This window comes from Eleutherodactylus coqui, chromosome 1 (assembly GCF_035609145.1).
Source record: "Eleutherodactylus coqui strain aEleCoq1 chromosome 1, aEleCoq1.hap1, whole genome shotgun sequence".
Taxonomy (NCBI): Eukaryota; Metazoa; Chordata; class Amphibia; order Anura; family Eleutherodactylidae; genus Eleutherodactylus; species Eleutherodactylus coqui.
This window is the reverse complement of record NC_089837.1, coordinates 311,660,131-311,678,473: the sequence shown is the minus strand read 5'-3', so window position 1 is coordinate 311,678,473 and position 18,343 is coordinate 311,660,131. Positions and strand designations below refer to the sequence as shown.

Sequence of the window (18,343 nt, the reverse complement as noted above, 5' to 3'; positions counted from 1 at the left end):
TATTTATACGTTGGAGCCGATAAATGGGTAAAGGCCAGAATAATAAATGTAACCCCCGTCTGGCAGAGTATTGAGGCATATATTAATGCCCAGGAAATATAGCATCAATCAGGTATATACTATGTGGTATATCCCCTATTATGGTGGATTATACCCTGATGCGATAACCAGCTATAGTAAACACGGTCACTAATTTTATCTATATAGTGACTCGCTTGACTGACGTCATTTAGCGTGTTTATCTAGTTTATATAAAAGCTGGCAAATAGACTGCAGCGCTGAGTGGTCTGTAACTCGGAGTTAAATGGTCATTAACTCATTTTATAAAATCTCACAAACAGCGGCATTCATCTCTAGTGAAGCAGTGATCAGCTGTTTTTATTAGCTGCACTCAGCAGTGTTTAGTCCATGTGACAGGGTCTTATGAGTTAATGACCCTGGTCTAAGACTGTCCGCTGTGTCTGTCCCTAATGGGAATGTGGTAAAATAAAAGGAACGTTTGGTGCTGTAATATGTCCTTGCACCATTTAACTCCGAGTTACAGACCACTCAGCGCTGCAGTCTATTTGCCAGCTTTTATATAAACTAGATAAACACGCTAAATGACGTCAGTCAAGCGAGTCACTATATAGATAAAATTAGTGACCGTGTTTACTATAGCTGGTTATCGCATCAGGGTATAATCCACCATAATAGGGGATATACCACATAGTATATACCTGATTGATGCTATATTTCCTGGGCATTAATATATGCCTCAATACTCTGCCAGACGGGGGTTACATTTATTATTCTGGCCTTTACCCATTTATCGGCTCCAACGTATAAATACAAAAAATATAACCTACATTGTGCTTTGTTAGCCCTTGTGGCCATTTATACACGTGGAGCTGTACACAACCATAATATATATCTCGACCCATGCACCAACAATATAGATGGGGTCATTGTGGTTGTGGAGTTAGAACCTAGCGCATCATCTGGTATATACTTATATGGACTTACTACTGTTAGAATATCTACTTGTCCAGTAGGAGTGTAACTGGAATAAGAGTCCACGCCTTTTATACATTTTTATTTTTATCTTTACCTAATAAAAGTTATATTTTAGTGATTCCCTCGGTGATAGATGTGTGCAAGCTCCCTCAGCCATTTCCCATTGACTTCTGAAAAAAATGCATGTGTGTATAAACGAATGCCCTCCAAAAAAGTCTTGCAAAAACCATGAAATTCATGGTGTTTTTTTTACTAACTAGAACAAAATGCTGCAACAAATCATTGTGTGAAGGAAATCTGAAACATCAGGTTTTTTTTTAATCTTAAAACTGTTTAGTGCAGTAGGATGCCCATCTTGTAGCATCTGGTTGCTATAAACCTGCACTTTGAAAAAATTGATCCAGCAGGATCATGTTGTTTAAAAGGACAGAAAAATAAAAAACAGTCTCCAATTGTCTGTCCTTTTGAAAAACATGGATCCTAACTAAAACTTTTTTTCCCAGACAAGAAGAGCTAGGGGGTGTAGCTCCTTCACCTATAGGATTAGTTTTTCTTATAGGAAGGGGAGGTGAGGTGTTGCCTGTCCATTATCGCCAAACGGCGCGTATCGTATACGGCTTATTCACAGGAGAAAATAAGACAAAAACACCCCCCATCACTTCTATGAAGTAGCAATCCTCCCGCGTGGCTTTCAGCTGCGCTAATAGATCGGCAGGTGTTTCCCATTGTTTTCAGTGTAAAAGCTTGCATCACACTGACGTGCACATCGCAATGCGAAAAGATAAGACAAGCACGATTTTATTTCCCCACATCACAGTATGGGAAAACATCACCCAGGAAAATGACTCCATTCAAAAGAAAGGGGTCCATATTTGTGTGTCTCGCAGTGCACAAATCTTGCACGAGTTTATTGGCTGTGTGAAACCAGCGTTAGGGTGCTTTCACATCTGTGTCGGAACTCCAGCCAGAAGTTCCATCACAGATGCGGCTTAAAATACATTTTCAAAAGCTGACCAGCTGGGCAGAAAGCAGGCACGCCGCAAAGATGGATTCGGTTGGGCCCGAGGATTCCCTTTTCCTGAATAGAGCAGGAAAGCAAAATCCCCAATGCAGATGTAACACCACCCTTATTGTAGTGGACACTAAGGATTGCAGTGCCATAATTTAGCTCACTGAAATCACTACTGGGTAAAGGCAAAGCCTAACAGAATAAGATATAGCTCTCATTTAATGGGTACATAATATGAAATCACTACAGTTTCTGTTCATTGAGAACATCACTTAGTGAGTGTTAGTCCTCCTGGTCCAGTAATTTTAGCAAGGCACAGCTCTACTGATCATGAGTAGTTGCTACCAGTATCAGTATACCTGTATATACGTGCTGAATAGAGATGAGTGAGCACCAAAATGCTCGGGTGCTCGTTACTCGAGACGAACTTTTCGCGATGCTCGAGGGTTCGTTTCGAATAACGAACCCCATTGAAGTCAATGGGCGACCCGAGCATTTTTGTATATCGCCGATGCTCGCTAAGGTTTTCGTTTGTGAAAATCGGGGCAATTAAAGAAAGTGATGGGAACGACACAGCAACGGATAGGGCAGGCGAGGGGCTACATGTTGGGCTGCATCTCAAGTTCCCAGGTCCCACTATTAAGCCACAATAGCGGCAAGAGTGGCCCCCCCCCCCCCTCTTAACAACTTTTACTTCTGAAAAGCCCTCATTAGCAATGCATACCTTAGCTAAGCACCACACTACCTCCAACAAAGCACAATCACTGCCTGCATGACACTCCGCTGCCACTTCTCCTGTGTTACATGCTGACCAACCCCCCCCCCACGACCCAGTGTCCACAGCGCACACCAAACTGTCCCTGCCCAGCCTTCAGCTGCCCTCATGCCACCCCACCCTCATGTCTATTTATAAGTGCGTCTGCCAGAGGAACCGCAGGCACACATTGCAGAGGGTTGGCACGGCTAGGCAGCGACCCTCTTTAAAAGGGGCCGGGCGATAGTCCACAATGCTGTACAGAAGCAATGAGAAATCCAATCCTGTGCCACCTCCATCTGGAGCTGCACACGTGGGCATAGCAATGGGGAACCTATGTGCCACACACTATTCATTCTGTCAAGGTGTCTGCATGCCCCAGTCAGACCGCGGTTTTTTATAGATAGTCACAGGCAGGTACAACCCCGCAATGGGAATTCCGTGTGCACCCACAGCATGGGTGGCTCCCTGGAACCCACCGGCTGTACATAAATGTATCCCGTTGCAGTGCCCTGGACAGCAGAGCTAACGTCAGATTAAATGCAGGTGGGCTTCGGCCCACACTGCATGCCCCAACCTGACCGGGCTTTTTAATTCATAGACACAGGCAGGTACAACTCCCTATTGTGAAGTCCCTGTGGACCGACCGCATGGGTGGGTGCCAGGAAGCCACCGGCGGTACATAAATATATCCCATTGAATTGCCCATCACAGCTGAGGTAATAATGTCATGTTTAATGCAGGTGGGCTTCGGCCCACACTGCATGCCCCAGTCAGACTGGGGTTCTTTAAAAGTGGACACATGCAGTTACAACTCCCTGTGGACCCACAGCATGGGTGGGTGCCAGGAAGCCACCGGCGGTACATAAATATATCCCATTGCATTGCCCATCACAGCTGAGGTAATAATGTCATGTTTAATGCAGGTGGGCTTCGGCCCACACTGCATGCCCCAGTCAGACTGGGGTTCTTTAGAAGTGGACACATGCAGTTACAACTCCCTGTGGACCCACAGTATGGGTGGCTCCCTGGAACCCACCGGCGGTACATAAATATATCCCATTGCAGTGCCCATCACAGCTGAGGTAATAATGTTATGTTTAATGCAGGTGGGCTTCGGCCCACACTGCATGCCCCAGTCAGACTGGGGTTCTTTAGAAGTGGACAGATGCAGTTACAACTCCCTGTGGACCCACAGCATGGGTGGCTCCCTGGAACCCACCGGCGGTACATAAATATATCCCATTGCAGTGCCCATCACAGCTGAGGTAATAATGTCATGTTTAATGCAGGTGGGCTTCGGCCCACACTGCATGCCCCAGTCAGACTGGGGTTCTTTAGAAGTGGACACATGCAGTCACAACTCCCTGTGGACCCACAGCATGGGTGGGTGCCAGGAAGCCACCGGCGGTACATAAATATATCCCATTGCAGTGCCCAACACAGCTGATGTAACATCAGCTGTAATGCAGGTGGGCTAAAAATTAATTGGATTACACTGTAGGCAAGGGCCCCCAAAAATTGGTGTACCAACAGTACTAATGTACCTGAGAAAAATTGCCCATGCCCAACCAAGAGGGCAGGTGAAACCCATTAATCACTTTGGTTAATGTGGCTTCATTGGTAACTAGGCCTGGAGGCAGCCCAGTAAAAATAAAAATTGGGTGAGGTGAAAGTTTCAACGCTTTAATGAGCATTGAAACGTATAAAAATTGTTTAGAAAAATTATATGACTGAGCCTTGTGGGCCTAAGAAAAATTGCCCGTTCGGCGTGATTATGTGAGGTTTCAGGAGGAGGAGCAGGAGGAGGAGGAGGAATATTATACACAGATTGATGAAGCAAAAAGGTCCCTGTTTTGGATGGTGATAGAGAACGATGCTTCCATCCGCGGGTGCAGACTACGTATTGTTTAGGTATCGCTGCTGTCCGCTGGTGGAGAAGAGAAGTCTGGGGAAATCCAGGCTTTGTTCATCTTGATGAGTGTAAGCCTGTCGGCACTGTCGGTTGGCAGGTGGGTACGCTTATCCGTGATGATTCCCCCAGCCACACTAAACACAGTCTCTGACAAGACGCTAGCCGCAGGACAAGCAAGCACCTCCACTGCATACAGCGCGAGTTCAGGCCACGTGTCCAGCTTTGACACCCAGTAGTTGTAGGGGGCAGAGGCGTCACCGAGGACGTTCGTGCGATCGGCTACGTACTCCCTCACCATCCTTTTACAGTGCTCCCGCCGACTCAGCCTTGACTGGGGAGCGGTGACACAGTCTTGCTGGGGAGCCATAAAGCTGGCAAAGGCCTTGGATAATGTTCCCCTGCCTGCGCTGTACATGCTGCCTGATCTCTGCGCCTCCCCTGCTACCTGGGCCGCGGAAATGCGCCTTCGGCCACTAGCGCTGTCGGATGGGAAGTTTACCATCAGTTTGTCCACCAGCGCCCTGTGGTATAGCATCATTCTCGAACCCCTTTCCTCTTCGGGAATGAGAGTGGAAAGGCTCTCCTTATACCGTGGGTCGAGCAGTGTGTACACCCAGTAATCCGTAATGGCCAGATTGCATGTAACGCGAGGGTCACGAGAAAGGCATCCTAACATGAAGTCAGCCATGTGTGCCAGGGTACCTGTACGCAACACATGGCTGTCCTCACTCGGAAGATCACTTTCAGGATCCTCCTCCTCCTCCTCCTCCTCCTCCTCTGGCCATACACGCTGAAAGGATGACAGGCAAGCAGCATCTGTACCCTCAGCAGTGGGCCAAGCTGTCTCTTCCCCCTCCTCCTCATGCTCCTCCCCCTCCTCCTCAACGCGCTGAGATATAGACATGAGGGTGCTCTGACTATCCAGCGACATACTGTCTTCCCCGCCTCCGTTTCCGATTGCAAAGCGTCTGCCTTTATGCTTTGCAGGGAACTTCTCAAGAGGCATAGCAGAGGAATGGTGACGCTAATGATTGCAGCATCCCCGCTCAGCATCTGGGTAGACTCCTCAAAGTTTCCAAGGACCTGGCAGATGGCTGCCAACCAGGCCCACTCTTCTGTAAATAATTGAGGAGGCTGACTCCCACTACGCCGCCCATGTTGGAGTTGGTATTCCGCAATAGCTCTACGCTGCTCATAGAGCCTGGCCAACATGTGGAGCGTAGAGTTCCACTGTGTGGGCACGTCGCACAGCAATCGGTGCACTGGCAGATGAAACCAATGTTGCAGGGTCCGCAGGGTGGCAGCGTCCGTCTTGGAGTTGCAGAAATGTGCGCAGAGCTGGCGCACCTTTCCGAGCAGGTATGACAAGTGTGGGTAGCTTTTCAGAAAGCGCTGAACCACCAAATCAAAGACATGGGCCAGGCATGGCACGTGCGTGAGGCTGCCGAGCTGCAGAGCCGCCACCAGGTTATGGCCGTTGTCACACACGACCATGCCTGGTTGGAGGCTCAGCGGCGCAAGCCAGCGGTCGGTCTGCTCTGTCAGACCCTGCAGCAGTTCGTGGGCCGTCTGACTCTTCTCTCCTAAGCTGAGTAGTTTCAGCACGGCCTGCTGACGCTTGCCCACTGCTGTGCTGCCACGCCGCGCGACACCAACTGCTGGCGACGTGCTGCTGCTGACACATCTTGATTGCGAGACAGAGGTTGCGTAGGAGGAGGAGGAGGAGGGTGGTTTAGTGGAGGAAGCATACACCGCCGCAGATACCACCACCGAGCTGGGGCACACAATTCGGGGGGTGGGTAGGACGTGAGCGGTCCCAGGCTCTGACTCTGTCCCAGCCTGCACTAAATTCACCCAATGTGCCGTCAGGGAGATATAGTGGCCCTGCCCGCCTGTGCTTGTCCACGTGTCTGTTGTTAAGTGGACCTTGGCAGTAACCGCGTTGGTGAGGGCGCGTACAATGTTGCGGGAGACGTGGTCGTGCAGGGCTGGGATGGCACATCGGGAAAAGTAGTGGCAACTGGGAACCGAGTAGCGCGGGGCCGCCGCCGCCATCATGCTTTTGAAAGCCTCCGTTTCCACAAGCCTATACGGCAGCATCTCCATGCTGATCAATTTGGCAATGTGCACATTTAACGCTTGAGCGTGCGGGTGTGTGGCGGCGTACTTGCGCTCGCGCTCAAACAGCGGCGCTAGCGACGTCTGGACGCTGCGCTGAGAGACATTGCTGGATGGGGCCGCGGACAGCGGAGGTGAGGGTGTGGGTGCAGGCCAGGAGACGGTAGTGCCTGTGTCCTCAAAGGGGGGTTGGATCTCAGTGGCAGGTTGGGGCACAGGGGGAGAGGCTGTGGTGCAAACCGGAGGCGGTGAACGGCCTTCGTCCCACCTTGTGGGGTGCTTGGCCATCATATGCCTGCGCATGCTGGTGGTGGTGCCTCCCCAGCTGATCTTGGCGCGACAAAGGTTGCACACCACTGTTCGTCGGTCGTCAGGCGTCTCTGTGAAAAACTGCCACACCGTAGAGCACCTTGACCTCTGCAGGGTGGCATGGCACGAGGGGGCGCTTTGGGAAACAGTTGGTGGATTATTCGGTCTGGCCCTGCCTCTACCCCTGGCCACCGCACTGGCTCGACCTGTGCCCACACCCTGACTTGGGCCTCCGCGTCCTCGCCCGCGTCCACGTCCTCTAGGCCTACCCCTACCCCTCAGCATGGTGTATTACCAGTAGTGCAGAAACAGAACGCTGTAATTAAATGTGCCGCTTATTGGCCTGTGGTTGGAGGCTGACTTCGCTTACAGAACGCCAGGAAATAATTTTGCAAAGGCCCACTGCCTATATTCAATCAATATGTCTTCTGTCCCTGCCTAAGCGCTTCTGGCCCTGGGGTATGTCACAGAACTGCAGAGTGTTGCACTGTGAACTGCAATACAGCGGTGATTTCACAGCCCAGACAGAGCCAGGAAATAATTTTGCGCAAGCCTGCTGTAACACTTAGCTGGCTGCGTATGAATTTGGAGAACTACTACACCCAGCACAGACCCAGAACACTGAGGACACTCACAGGCAGCCCAAATAGATTTTTTTCCCCAAATTTTTTTGCAAAGGCCCACTGCCTATATTCAATCAATATGTCTTCTGTCCCTGCCTAAGTGCTTCTGGCCCTGGAGTATTACTGCAGGGCGCAATGCTCTGCACGGCCGATATACCAAAAAAAAAAAAAGTGCAACACTGCAAAAAGCAGCCTCCACAGTACTGCACACGGTTAGATGTGGCCCTAAGAAGGACCGTTGGGGTTCTTGAAGCCTAAAATACTCCTAACGCTCTCCCTATAGCAGCTCCAACAAGATAGCACTTTCCCTCCTCTATGTCAGAACGCATCTGTGGCGAGAAGCGGAAGGGGCCGATTTTTATACTCGGGTGACACCTGATCTCGCCAGCCACTCACAGCAGGGGGGTGGTATAGGGCTGGAACATCACAGGGGGAAGTTGTAATGCCTTCCCTGTCTTTCAATTGGCCAGAAAAGCGCGCTAACGTCTCAGAGATGAAAGTGAAAGTAACCCGAACATCGCGTGGTACTCGTTACGAGTAACGAGCATCTCGAACACGCTAATACTCGAACGAGTATCAAGCTCGGACGAGTACGTTCGCTCATCTCTAGTGCTGAACTTTTACACTTGTTTGCTGTACTTTTTACTTATCAATGTGTTTGTTGAATTTCATTTATTGTTGTCCAACTGTTTGAGCAACTCACCGTTGAATTAAAAAAGCAAACTCAGTTTCTCAATTTTCGTATTTCTAATTAAGCAGAACATGCTACAGTACTACTGTCTATTCTGCTCTTGTGACTTTTTTCTTTCTCTGTACTCTACCTATGCTTATGTATTATTTGTCCCACATAACAATGTATTTTTTACTTGGCAGGCAAAACTTTAAGTAGCTAACCTAATTCTTCGATATAACTTATGGGGTTAATAACTAAAGACATGCACAACGACAAAGGTATGCTGCAGCTGATGCTATTTCTCTTTGCAACAGCAGGTAAGTCAGTTCCATTCTCATCTAACTTTGTCTGCAGTAAGTGGACACTATAAAAAAAAATTCAGAGGAACATTAAAGGGGTTTTGTCATTCAAAAAAAATAAAAATTCTATACTTACCTATTCCTCCCCTGTCAGTCTCCTTAGCACATCTTCTCCTGGCTGAGCTTCTGCAGTGCCCCCCGGGTCAGCTCACAGCACGCTGGTTGGCTTGTTGTGAAGCCAGCACTCCTCCGATTCCTTCCGTTCGGGTCAGTGAAGGTCAGGTCCCTGTGCTGTAACGTTCACTGCCTAGGAAGAAATTCTAATTTATTCCAGAGAAAGCGTGCATGAGCAGTCTCTGCAGTAGATCGGCGCTCCCCCTGATGGCCTGTGAGCTGTAACCTAATGTACATTGCCGGCAGGAAGGAGACTGCCTGTGAATGTATGTAACCTCACAGGAAGTGATGCCCCTCCCTCCCAGGACTGTAGGAGACAGGAGAAGATGGGGAAGGGGAAGATCTGGTAAGTAGACTAATGGGGAGGAATAGGTAAGTATAGAATTCTTTTTTGATGACAGAACCCTTTTAAGTGTCCATTTGTATTTTCGTTCCATGTGCACCCATCTATTTCTCTTAAGGCTATTTACAGCTTTTTTTTTAAATCACTGCATGTCCCATTCTCATCCATTTTAATGAACAAGAGTAAAGGCTCTTTCACACAAGCGTATATTGGCCTCGCTTTCACAGCTGGCCAATATACGCTGCCCATGTTATGCATTGGTTTACAATGCATCAGTTCAGATGGGCGTATTCCCGTGGCATAAAAATGTCCATCCGGCAAAGATAGCGCATACGGTGTGCATTCCAGTCGGGCGTTTTTACGCTGGCCAGAAAAGATAGTTCTTTTGGCCGAAATACAATGGCAGCTCCCATAGACTCCTATGTGAGCCTATGGTAGCTTCCGGAGAAGGGAGGTGGGAGGGAGTTTAGCACCGTGTCTGCTAAACTCCCACCCCCTTCCCTCCTCCTCCTTACCCCTTGCTGGTTGTTGGGGGCGGGACAGGGCAGGAGCCAGTTACTAAGCTCCCACCCGTCCTGCCCCCTCCCCTTGCAGCCATTTGGCGAGGGAGCAGAAAAGGAGAGGCAGTTTAGCAGAGCTAAACTGTCTCCCCCTGCCTGACGGTATCCAGGGCTTGAAGTATACTCACTGGACCCGGGCCGTCTGAATGGGCGCACAAACGGGAGATGCAGCCGTGACTTGGCCGCCTCTCATTCACACGTTTTTCGGTTGCACTGTGGCCATGATACAGCCAATCGAAAATTGTCTACGCTTGTGTGAAAGAGCCCCAAGGCATACAGTGAATGGGGCTCTGTAAAAATAGGACAGTACAGGAACAGCATGTATGCACTGTTCGATGATTTTTGTATCTGAAGCTCTCACATTGCAGCCGGTCATGCGAATAGCCTTGAAAGTGCAATGTTTTGCTTCCCATTCAGGCATGCAGGGCATTATTGGATAAAATGTAACTTTGCCATCTTCACAGTGTGGACATTGTTTCCATAGCCTCAAAATAAAAATAACTCACTTTTTCAAAAATGACAGCCCTCTGTATGTAAGGCCAGGCTTACGCAAGTGTGTCAGTATTGCATATTCCACATGTAAAACATGCTGTACCAATCTCCCATAGGCGGCCATGTTACCAATCACACAAATTGCGTGAAATACACATGCAAGAAAAATCGCAGCATGTTCTATCTTGGCGCATATTATGCGCACATACACCCCAAAGTAGTACATGGCCATGGGTGGCATGCAGCCAGTATGCAATGTAATAACAGCCTGCACTATGCGAGATACGGATCTTGTGAGCCCGGCATAAGTGTGCATAAAGAAATAGCGGTTAATCACTGAGTAGGACCACCCACTGGACTCCTGAGCAGGAAGTAAAATTGAAAAACTAGTTATAAAACGTTATACTGAATCTTTTCCCACAATATAAAACATCAATCTGTTCAGCTCCTTCTGCTTTATAATATGTTACCTACAGATTAGACATTCGCGCAGCTATCTCTCTTCATATATCGCGGGTGCAGGTTGTTTATTACAGCCAACACCCGGTGGTGGATTGTGGCTGTTAATCTTTTAAATGCCGCTGTCAATTCTGACAGCGGTATCGCCCCCTCCCCCGGGATGAGATCGCAGGTAACCGTGCTGGTGTCATGGCAGCCGGGGGCTTTCTGTTAGGCCTGTGGGGTGGCTTGATAGGCTGCCTATCAGATTGTAGTATAATGTAATGCTATTGCTTTTCATCATATTGCAGGAGCGATCAAAGCATTGCTGGTTGTCGTTCTCTAGGGGAACTAAAAAAAAAGTAAAAATAAGAACAATAAAGTTTTACTAATTGTTAAAAAAAAAAGTTATAAAAGTAAAAAGAAAACCTTTTGCCATATTTACAATAAAAGAATCTAAATAATAAAATAAAAATACATATTTATTATCACTGCCTCTGTAAAACTCCGATTTATCGAAGTAATGCATTATTTACCCCGCACGGTGAATGTCGTAAGAAAAATAAATAAAGAATGCCAGATATGCACTTTTTAGGTCACCCTGTCTCCAAGAAAAAATGCTATAAAAAGCGATTAAAAAGTTGTATTCCAAAATGGTACCAACGGGAAGTACAGGATGTATCACACAAAATTAGCTTTTGCACAACTATGTTAACATTAAACTAAAAAGGTTATTGCGCACAGAAAATAGTGGCAGAAAATAATTTAAAAAAATTAAATGTCTTAAATAAAGTTAGTACAGCAAAAAAAACGCTATAAGTATGGTATCATAGTAATCGTACTGACCCAATAAGTACAGTTATTAAGTCATTTTTGTTGCAGTTTGTGCGCCGTAGAAACAAGACGCACCGAAAAATGGCGGAATGTCGTTTTCTCTTCATTTTACTCCACTTAAATTTTTTAAACGTTTTTCAGTACATTATATGCAACATTTAATAGTATAAATGAAAAGTACAACTCGTCCCGCAAAAAACAAGCCTTCATACAGCGACGTTGATGGATAAATAAAGGAGTTACGATTTTTTAAAAGGCGTGAGGAAAAAATGAAAATGGAAAAAAAGGGGGCCGCGTCCTAGTACACATAGCTGTCTTATAGCTTCACACAAGTTCCAGCAAGGTAATGAGCAAGTTTAGCAGCCCACAGGTACCTCTGTATGCTTCTGATTTTATACTGAAGCAGACAGAAGAGGTTTCTACTTATATAGAAACCTTTCGCAAAAAAATAGTGTGAATAATACAGTGCCGTACGGAGACATGGATGAGGAAAAGAGTGTAGGCAAACTTCAGATACTTGTTACTCCCCATTGACCCAGAGCAATAACCCCCTGCCCCCTGCCATGAGGCATGAAACATTCTGCTCTGAAAGGAAGAAATATTATTATTTTGTTAAAAAAATTGTCTAAACTTTCTTTTGAAGCTACCGCACTGAGAGAACAAGAGAGCATGTAGTTAGGTGCTTGAGTGACTTAAGAATCTTCTCCATAGCCTAATCGAACCCCCTACATATTTGATCATCTCTTTCCCATAGGAATTTTTTGTCAATGCTAAGGACACAAATAGTGGAAATCACATAGCTTCCAACAAGAAGGCAGCCCGCTACTCTCTTTTTGCATCTACCTATATGACTGTTACGTAGTTATATAAATAAGATTCCTGTTAATTCCCCTAATGGGCTACAATTTGGGCAGTTTCTTCCCCTTTTTTTCTCCTCTTGCTCAGAGGACTTATGTGATGGTGTTTCTGGGACTCAACTTGCAAATAAGGGAGATGGAATAATACCTCCACAGCGCACCTATTGGAAGGCAGCATTCCTTCAAGCCAAAGTTCGACTCTTTATACAAGCCTTGCAACAATGACTGGGAATTATTCCATCTCCCTTATTTGCATATTACCCAGAGGAACATGAATGGCCTTTTGAGTCACCTCACTCACCATCTAGCTCCTCTCCCTAAAGATAAAAGATAGCGTTTCTGGGACTCAACTCAGACACAGGAACTAGATTTGTTGAAAATCAAGCTGCACGCAGACTTGTTATACTCCTGCCATCTTCTTCCTTTTTCTTGGAATCTCTGGTTGTTTTTATACGACCAATTGTTGAATCATAACCTGTAAAATATATTTTAATATCAGTGCCTTTTCTTGTAAATATACTTCACATAATGTTTTTTTAATATCATACAATTGTCATATTGCATTATATTATCTCTTTTTTAGGTGTCCAGTCCTGTCACATTAATGTAACTTCTTCAGTCATTCTAATTGGTTCCCCTCTGTCGGCTTCCTGTGATTGCCCTCTCTTCAGAAATAGGAAATTTGATGTGATTTGGAAGCTAGATGATGATTTTGTCTCATGTAATCAATACAGCAATGTTGAGGCGTGTGCAGGTTCAATGTACTTTCCAAGCTTCAACAAGACCTCAGGATTGCTACAGTGCTATATCAGCATTAGTGATGGACTTCAGCTCATAGACCAAATCAGCATTAAGGCTGGCTGTGAGTTTCATTTTTAACATGCTGTTCCACCTATTCATTATGTGCCTATACATTGCCAGTCTACATTCGCAGGTACATCCACACAGGACGGATTTGCTGTGAGATGTCCGCAGTAGACATTCCATAACTGATCTGTAGCAAAAAATCTACATAAAAAACATACCATTTGGTGTGGAATTCATCTCCCTCATTAAAATGCAATGCTATAATTGACATGCTGTGGATTTAAAATCTGCACCGCATTGCAATTTCCGCATAGGTTTTGTGCAGATTTTTTCTGCAGAGTGTGGACTAGATATTTGTAGTATTATCTTCCTTATAGTTCATTCCCAGCTGTGCTCACGACCCAGGACATAAAAGTTTTGCCCAAACTAGTCACACTTGGGGTTGCTGCTTATGTGCTGCAGAGATGGTGTAGATGTGCTGATGGACGATATGACCTGTGAGCAAAGTTGATCAGCTGTGCCCAAAGAATGTTAGATGGTTACGATATTGCAGGGTGAAAGATAAAGGTTCTGAAAATGAGACAGCTGAGCGATATACAATAGTAGTGCATCTCTTGTCATAAAAAAGTGAAATAATCAATGTATAAATTAAGTGCTATAAGTATCTAAAAAGTACCGTATATAGCTACATACACATTAACTGTATCACATGATTGTCACAATGCACTAAAGTTATGTTACAGAAACACAACAGAATCATCTACGCAATTGTGGTGCAACAAAATTATTGGTAGAAAAAACATTGAAAACGACTAAAAGTTGTTTTAAGTAAAATTTTAAATTAATTTTATTAATTACATTACATTTATCACATAGGAAGTGGCGTTTTGGGCAATTGAGAATGCGTGTGTAAAATTGTAAAAAGAAAAATACCAAACTTTTTCAGAAATGTTGACCATGAAGTATGTATGAAGAATGTATCAACTGACTAGAATGCAATATATACAGCCGCAATTTGGAGCCTTAGACATGTATCATATTATAGTAGCTTTCTGAACTGTGGACTTAGCTTTCTGCTTTCTTTGATACACAGCATATACTGATATGTCCTGGTCAGGGGCATACCTACAGGCTTGTGGGCCCGGGTGCAAGAGTTGAGTTTGCCCCCCCCCCCCCCTCCACAGCTCGACACCCCCCCCCCCCACACACACACACACACACACACACAGTAATAATACGGAAAAAGCTTACAAATATAAACTTATTTTATTTTCATTAAGGGTGGGTTCACACGAGCGTGTTTTTGTGCGTACTTAGGTGCGTACATACATCCGCACCTAGGTACGAGCAAAAACATGCGTGAACACAGCTGCATGCTTGTTGTCAATGGAGCCGTGGCTGCTGCCGGCGGCTCCATTGAAAACAATGCTCTGCCGGCCCCCTGCATTCTTTTTCAGAGAAGGGCTTTACATATAAGGCCTTCCCTGAAAAAAAAACATTTTAGTGCAAAAAAAAACAAAAAAAACAACTTACCCCTCCGCCACTGCTGTGACCCCAGCGGGCATGAAGAACACATCTGCCGCATGCGGCAGATGTTTCCTTCACTGACGCTAGTTCAAAAAGAATTCCCTTCTGCCACATCTGTGGCAGATGCAGCAAAGGGAATTCTTCAATTCTCCACCGCAGCTGTCACACATGACAGCTGCGGTAGAGAATCCTGCTGCCGGCATCCTGTCTATGGCATCCAGTCTATGGCTTCTTCATAAGCCCTTCCCTAAAAAGCCATTTAAAATAGTGCAAAAATTAAGAAAAAACAATACTCACCTCCCTTCAGCTGCCGGGGCTCAGCTGCGACTTCTGGCGCTGTCCCCGACTCTGTAGTTCTGAGCTATCAGCAGCCGGGGATTTAAAATCCCCGCCTGCTGGTAGCTCTGATTGTGGTTGGCTGAAGTCTTCATAGCTGGCCTCCCGCTGCAGCAGCGGGAGTTCATCGGAGATGCGTCCCCCGCTGTTAACCCCTTTCCTGCTGTGATCTATATAGATCGTAGAGAGCCCGGCCTGTTGCCATGGCAACAGGACACCAGATACTGGCATTCCTGTGTTGCCAGTGCCTAGGATTGCTGTATAAGTGATAAGGCATGGCAGGACAGAAGTCTTGCCATGCCTTATCACATCGATTATCAGTGCAGTGCTTTAAGTCCCTCAGAGGGACACAGATGGTGTAAAACAAAGCTAATAAAAATGTGAAAAAAAAAAAGTGAAAATAACTTTTTTTGTGCTTTTTCTCATATTAGCATAAAAAAGGTAAAAAAAATTTAAATGGCACATATTTAGTATTGATGCATCCGTAACGACGTGTACAAAAAGTTGAACATGCTTTTTATTTTGTACGGCAAAAAGCGTTAAAAAAAGCTAAAAAAACAGAGGCAAAATGCTAATTTTTAGCATTTTGCCTTCCAAAAAATGCAATAAAAGTGATCAAAAAAGCCATAAATACCCCAATATGGTACCAATAAAAGCTACAGCTTGTCTCACAAAAAATAAGCCCTTATAGAGCTCCATACATAGAAAAATAAAAAAGTTACAGAACTTTGAATGCAGCGATAGAGAAAAAAAAGATTTCCAAAAAAAGGGTTTTTATTACAGAAAAGAAGAAAAACCTAAAAACAAATATTAGAATTTTGGTATCGTTGTAACCGTACCGACCCGCAGAAAAAATGTATTGTGTCATTTATGCTGCATGATTAACGTTGTAAAAAAAAAGACCCCGAAAATCTATAGCAGAATTGATGCGTTTTCTCTCCCTGTTATCATTAAAAAAATAATAAAAGTTTTACAATATAGTCTATGAACCCAAAAATAGCACAATCAAAAACTACAGTTCGCCACGCAAAAAAAAAGCCCTTATACGTCCGCGTCAACAGAAAAGTAAAAAAGTTATGGCTTTTGAAAAATGGAGATAAAAATCTGCTAAAAATCGTTGCGTTCTTAAGCCCAAAATAGGCCATGTCCTTTAGGCCTCATGTCCACGGGGAAAATCAGATCCGCTGCAGATTCTCCATGGAGAATCTGCAGCGGGTCCCTCCTGCCCTGCGGACATGAGCGCTGAAAAGAGGAATAAATCAGAATTAACTTACCTCCCATCCGCTCCGGATACTTCCTTCGCTGCCGCGTCATCTTCTCTCGTCGCGGCCGGATCTTCTTTCTTCGGCTCGGCGGATGTGCATGATGACGTCGGTGACGTGCCCCGCGCATGCGCCGGGCCGAAGCAAAATGATCCAGCCGCGACTGAGAGAAGATGGCGCCGCGGAGAAGAGAAGAACCGGAGCGTGTGAGTAAAATCAGATTTTTGTGTCCCGCGGATCCGGACGGCTTCCATAGGCTTCAATAGAAGCCCGCGGGAGACCCACATGAAAATGGAGCATGGTCCAGATTTTTTTTTAAATCCCTTTTATTGACGATCTGCGGGTATTTATCTACCCGCGGGTGGTCAATGCATCCCTATGGGGTGCGGATCCGCGGGCAGAAGAAGAGTTAAAATCCGCTGCGGATTTTAATTCTTATTTTGCCCATGGACATGAGGCCTAAAGGGTTAAAAAATACAACTTGTCCTGCAAAAGCAAGCCCTCATACGGCTATGTTGACAGAAAAATGTAAAAGTCATGGTTTTTGGATTACGACGATGAAAAGAACTGAAAAAGTTAGTCAATAAGACGCAAAGAGGCTTTGGTACTAAGGCCGCCTGCAGACGGGCGGAAATTCCGCAGCGGGATTTCCCGCGGAATTTCCGCCCCTGGAAGCTGCCATAGGATTGCGTTAACAAACGCAATCCTCTACAGACGGCCGCGACTTGGCCGCTCGAAATGTCGCGCGGCAAACAAATCGCGGCATGCTCTATTTCTGTGCGGGGCTTGCAGAGCCCCGCACAGAAACGTCACTCACCGGCCGCCAGCTCCGCTCTGCGCATGCGCCGGCAGCCGCCACATGAAAGAGCTGGGGCTGCGGGAGAGGTGAGTTCTGCGCTGCTCTCTGCAGGGGCTCGGGTCGGGTCCCGCTGCGAGAATTCTTGCAGCCGGATCCGACCCCGCCCTCTGCAGGCGGCCTAAGGGGTTAAATTGACTGGCTGCAGCTTCCCCTGACAATAAACATTGATAGTGGTGGGTTTCTGAAGGTGGAAAAGAAATCTTCAGCTCATTAGTGGGTCCGTTTCAATTTAAAAGGGCCAGAACAAAATTATATAAAATTGTATGACTTTTTATGCTATATATATATAATGATCTAAAAAAAAGAATTGTACACAGTTGTCCCCTTCCCTTCCCCACTAGCCCACTCTGTCCAATAGCAGCATTCAGGTAGCAGAGCAGCAAAACTTTAACCCTTGCTGCCCCTCAGTCCAAAAGCCCTCCCCACTAAGCAAATGATCCACCTAAAAGCACACATACCTGAATGAATTGCAGTTCGTGACCCCTGTCACTTCTCAGCAGCAGCAGGGCACATACGGAGCCGACGTGCACTGTGTTAGCAGGGGGATGACGACATCATCCTGTTACACAGTGCTGTGCCGTGCATCCCCCCCGTGGCCCCTTCTTCTTCTCACCCCTCCCCGGCTTCCTCTCTGGCTCATCCTGTCGGCTGGACTGGACAGCTGACAGCGCGGCATGAATGTATGTTTGTTAATGGTGGGAGGGTGACCTCGGGGCCCCCTTAAGCTCAAGGGCCGGGTTGCCATTGCGACCCCAGCACCCCCTGACGCTCCGCCCATGGTCCTGGTATACATCAATATTGTCTGATCCCCAAGATCTTGGATTTGAGAGCAAATTAATCTTGCTAGTATGCAAATCTTTGTCAGCAATTTATTGAAGGGTATCACTGCTAAAGGCCGTTTTACACACTACGATTATAGCTTAAAAGGATGAACAATTGAATGAATTACCAACATTTCTGCATACAATTACTCACACATGATCATCTTTTTTTCCCCTCATTAGCCTAAGCAGCTGCCTGCTCAGCTGGGTGTGTGTTTATGCGAGAGTTATCTGGCCAGGAGAATTCCATTGTATGCTCCCGCTATGAGTAAACAGCATACTCATTGTGTATGCAAAGCAATCACAATGAGTGCATTGATTAGAATTTCTTTTGAAT

At 46.1% G+C, this 18,343-nt stretch overlaps 1 protein-coding gene across 2 annotated transcripts in view; it reads left to right on the top strand.

Moving 5' to 3' along the window:
- The window catches only part of CSF3R (colony stimulating factor 3 receptor), a 71,128-nt gene that overhangs the window by 16,292 nt on the left and 36,493 nt on the right, over window positions 1-18,343 (top strand). Inside the window, exons 3-4 of one of the 2 annotated variants that reach the window (XM_066592032.1) lie at window positions 8,598-8,714; window positions 12,978-13,256. In XM_066592032.1, coding sequence (XP_066448129.1) covers window positions 8,639-8,714; window positions 12,978-13,256 — 355 coding nt within the window. In that variant the 5' untranslated portion in view covers window positions 8,598-8,638. The remainder of the gene's footprint in view (window positions 1-8,597; window positions 8,715-12,977; window positions 13,257-18,343) is intronic. The other variant, XM_066592039.1, reaches the window with a different exon arrangement.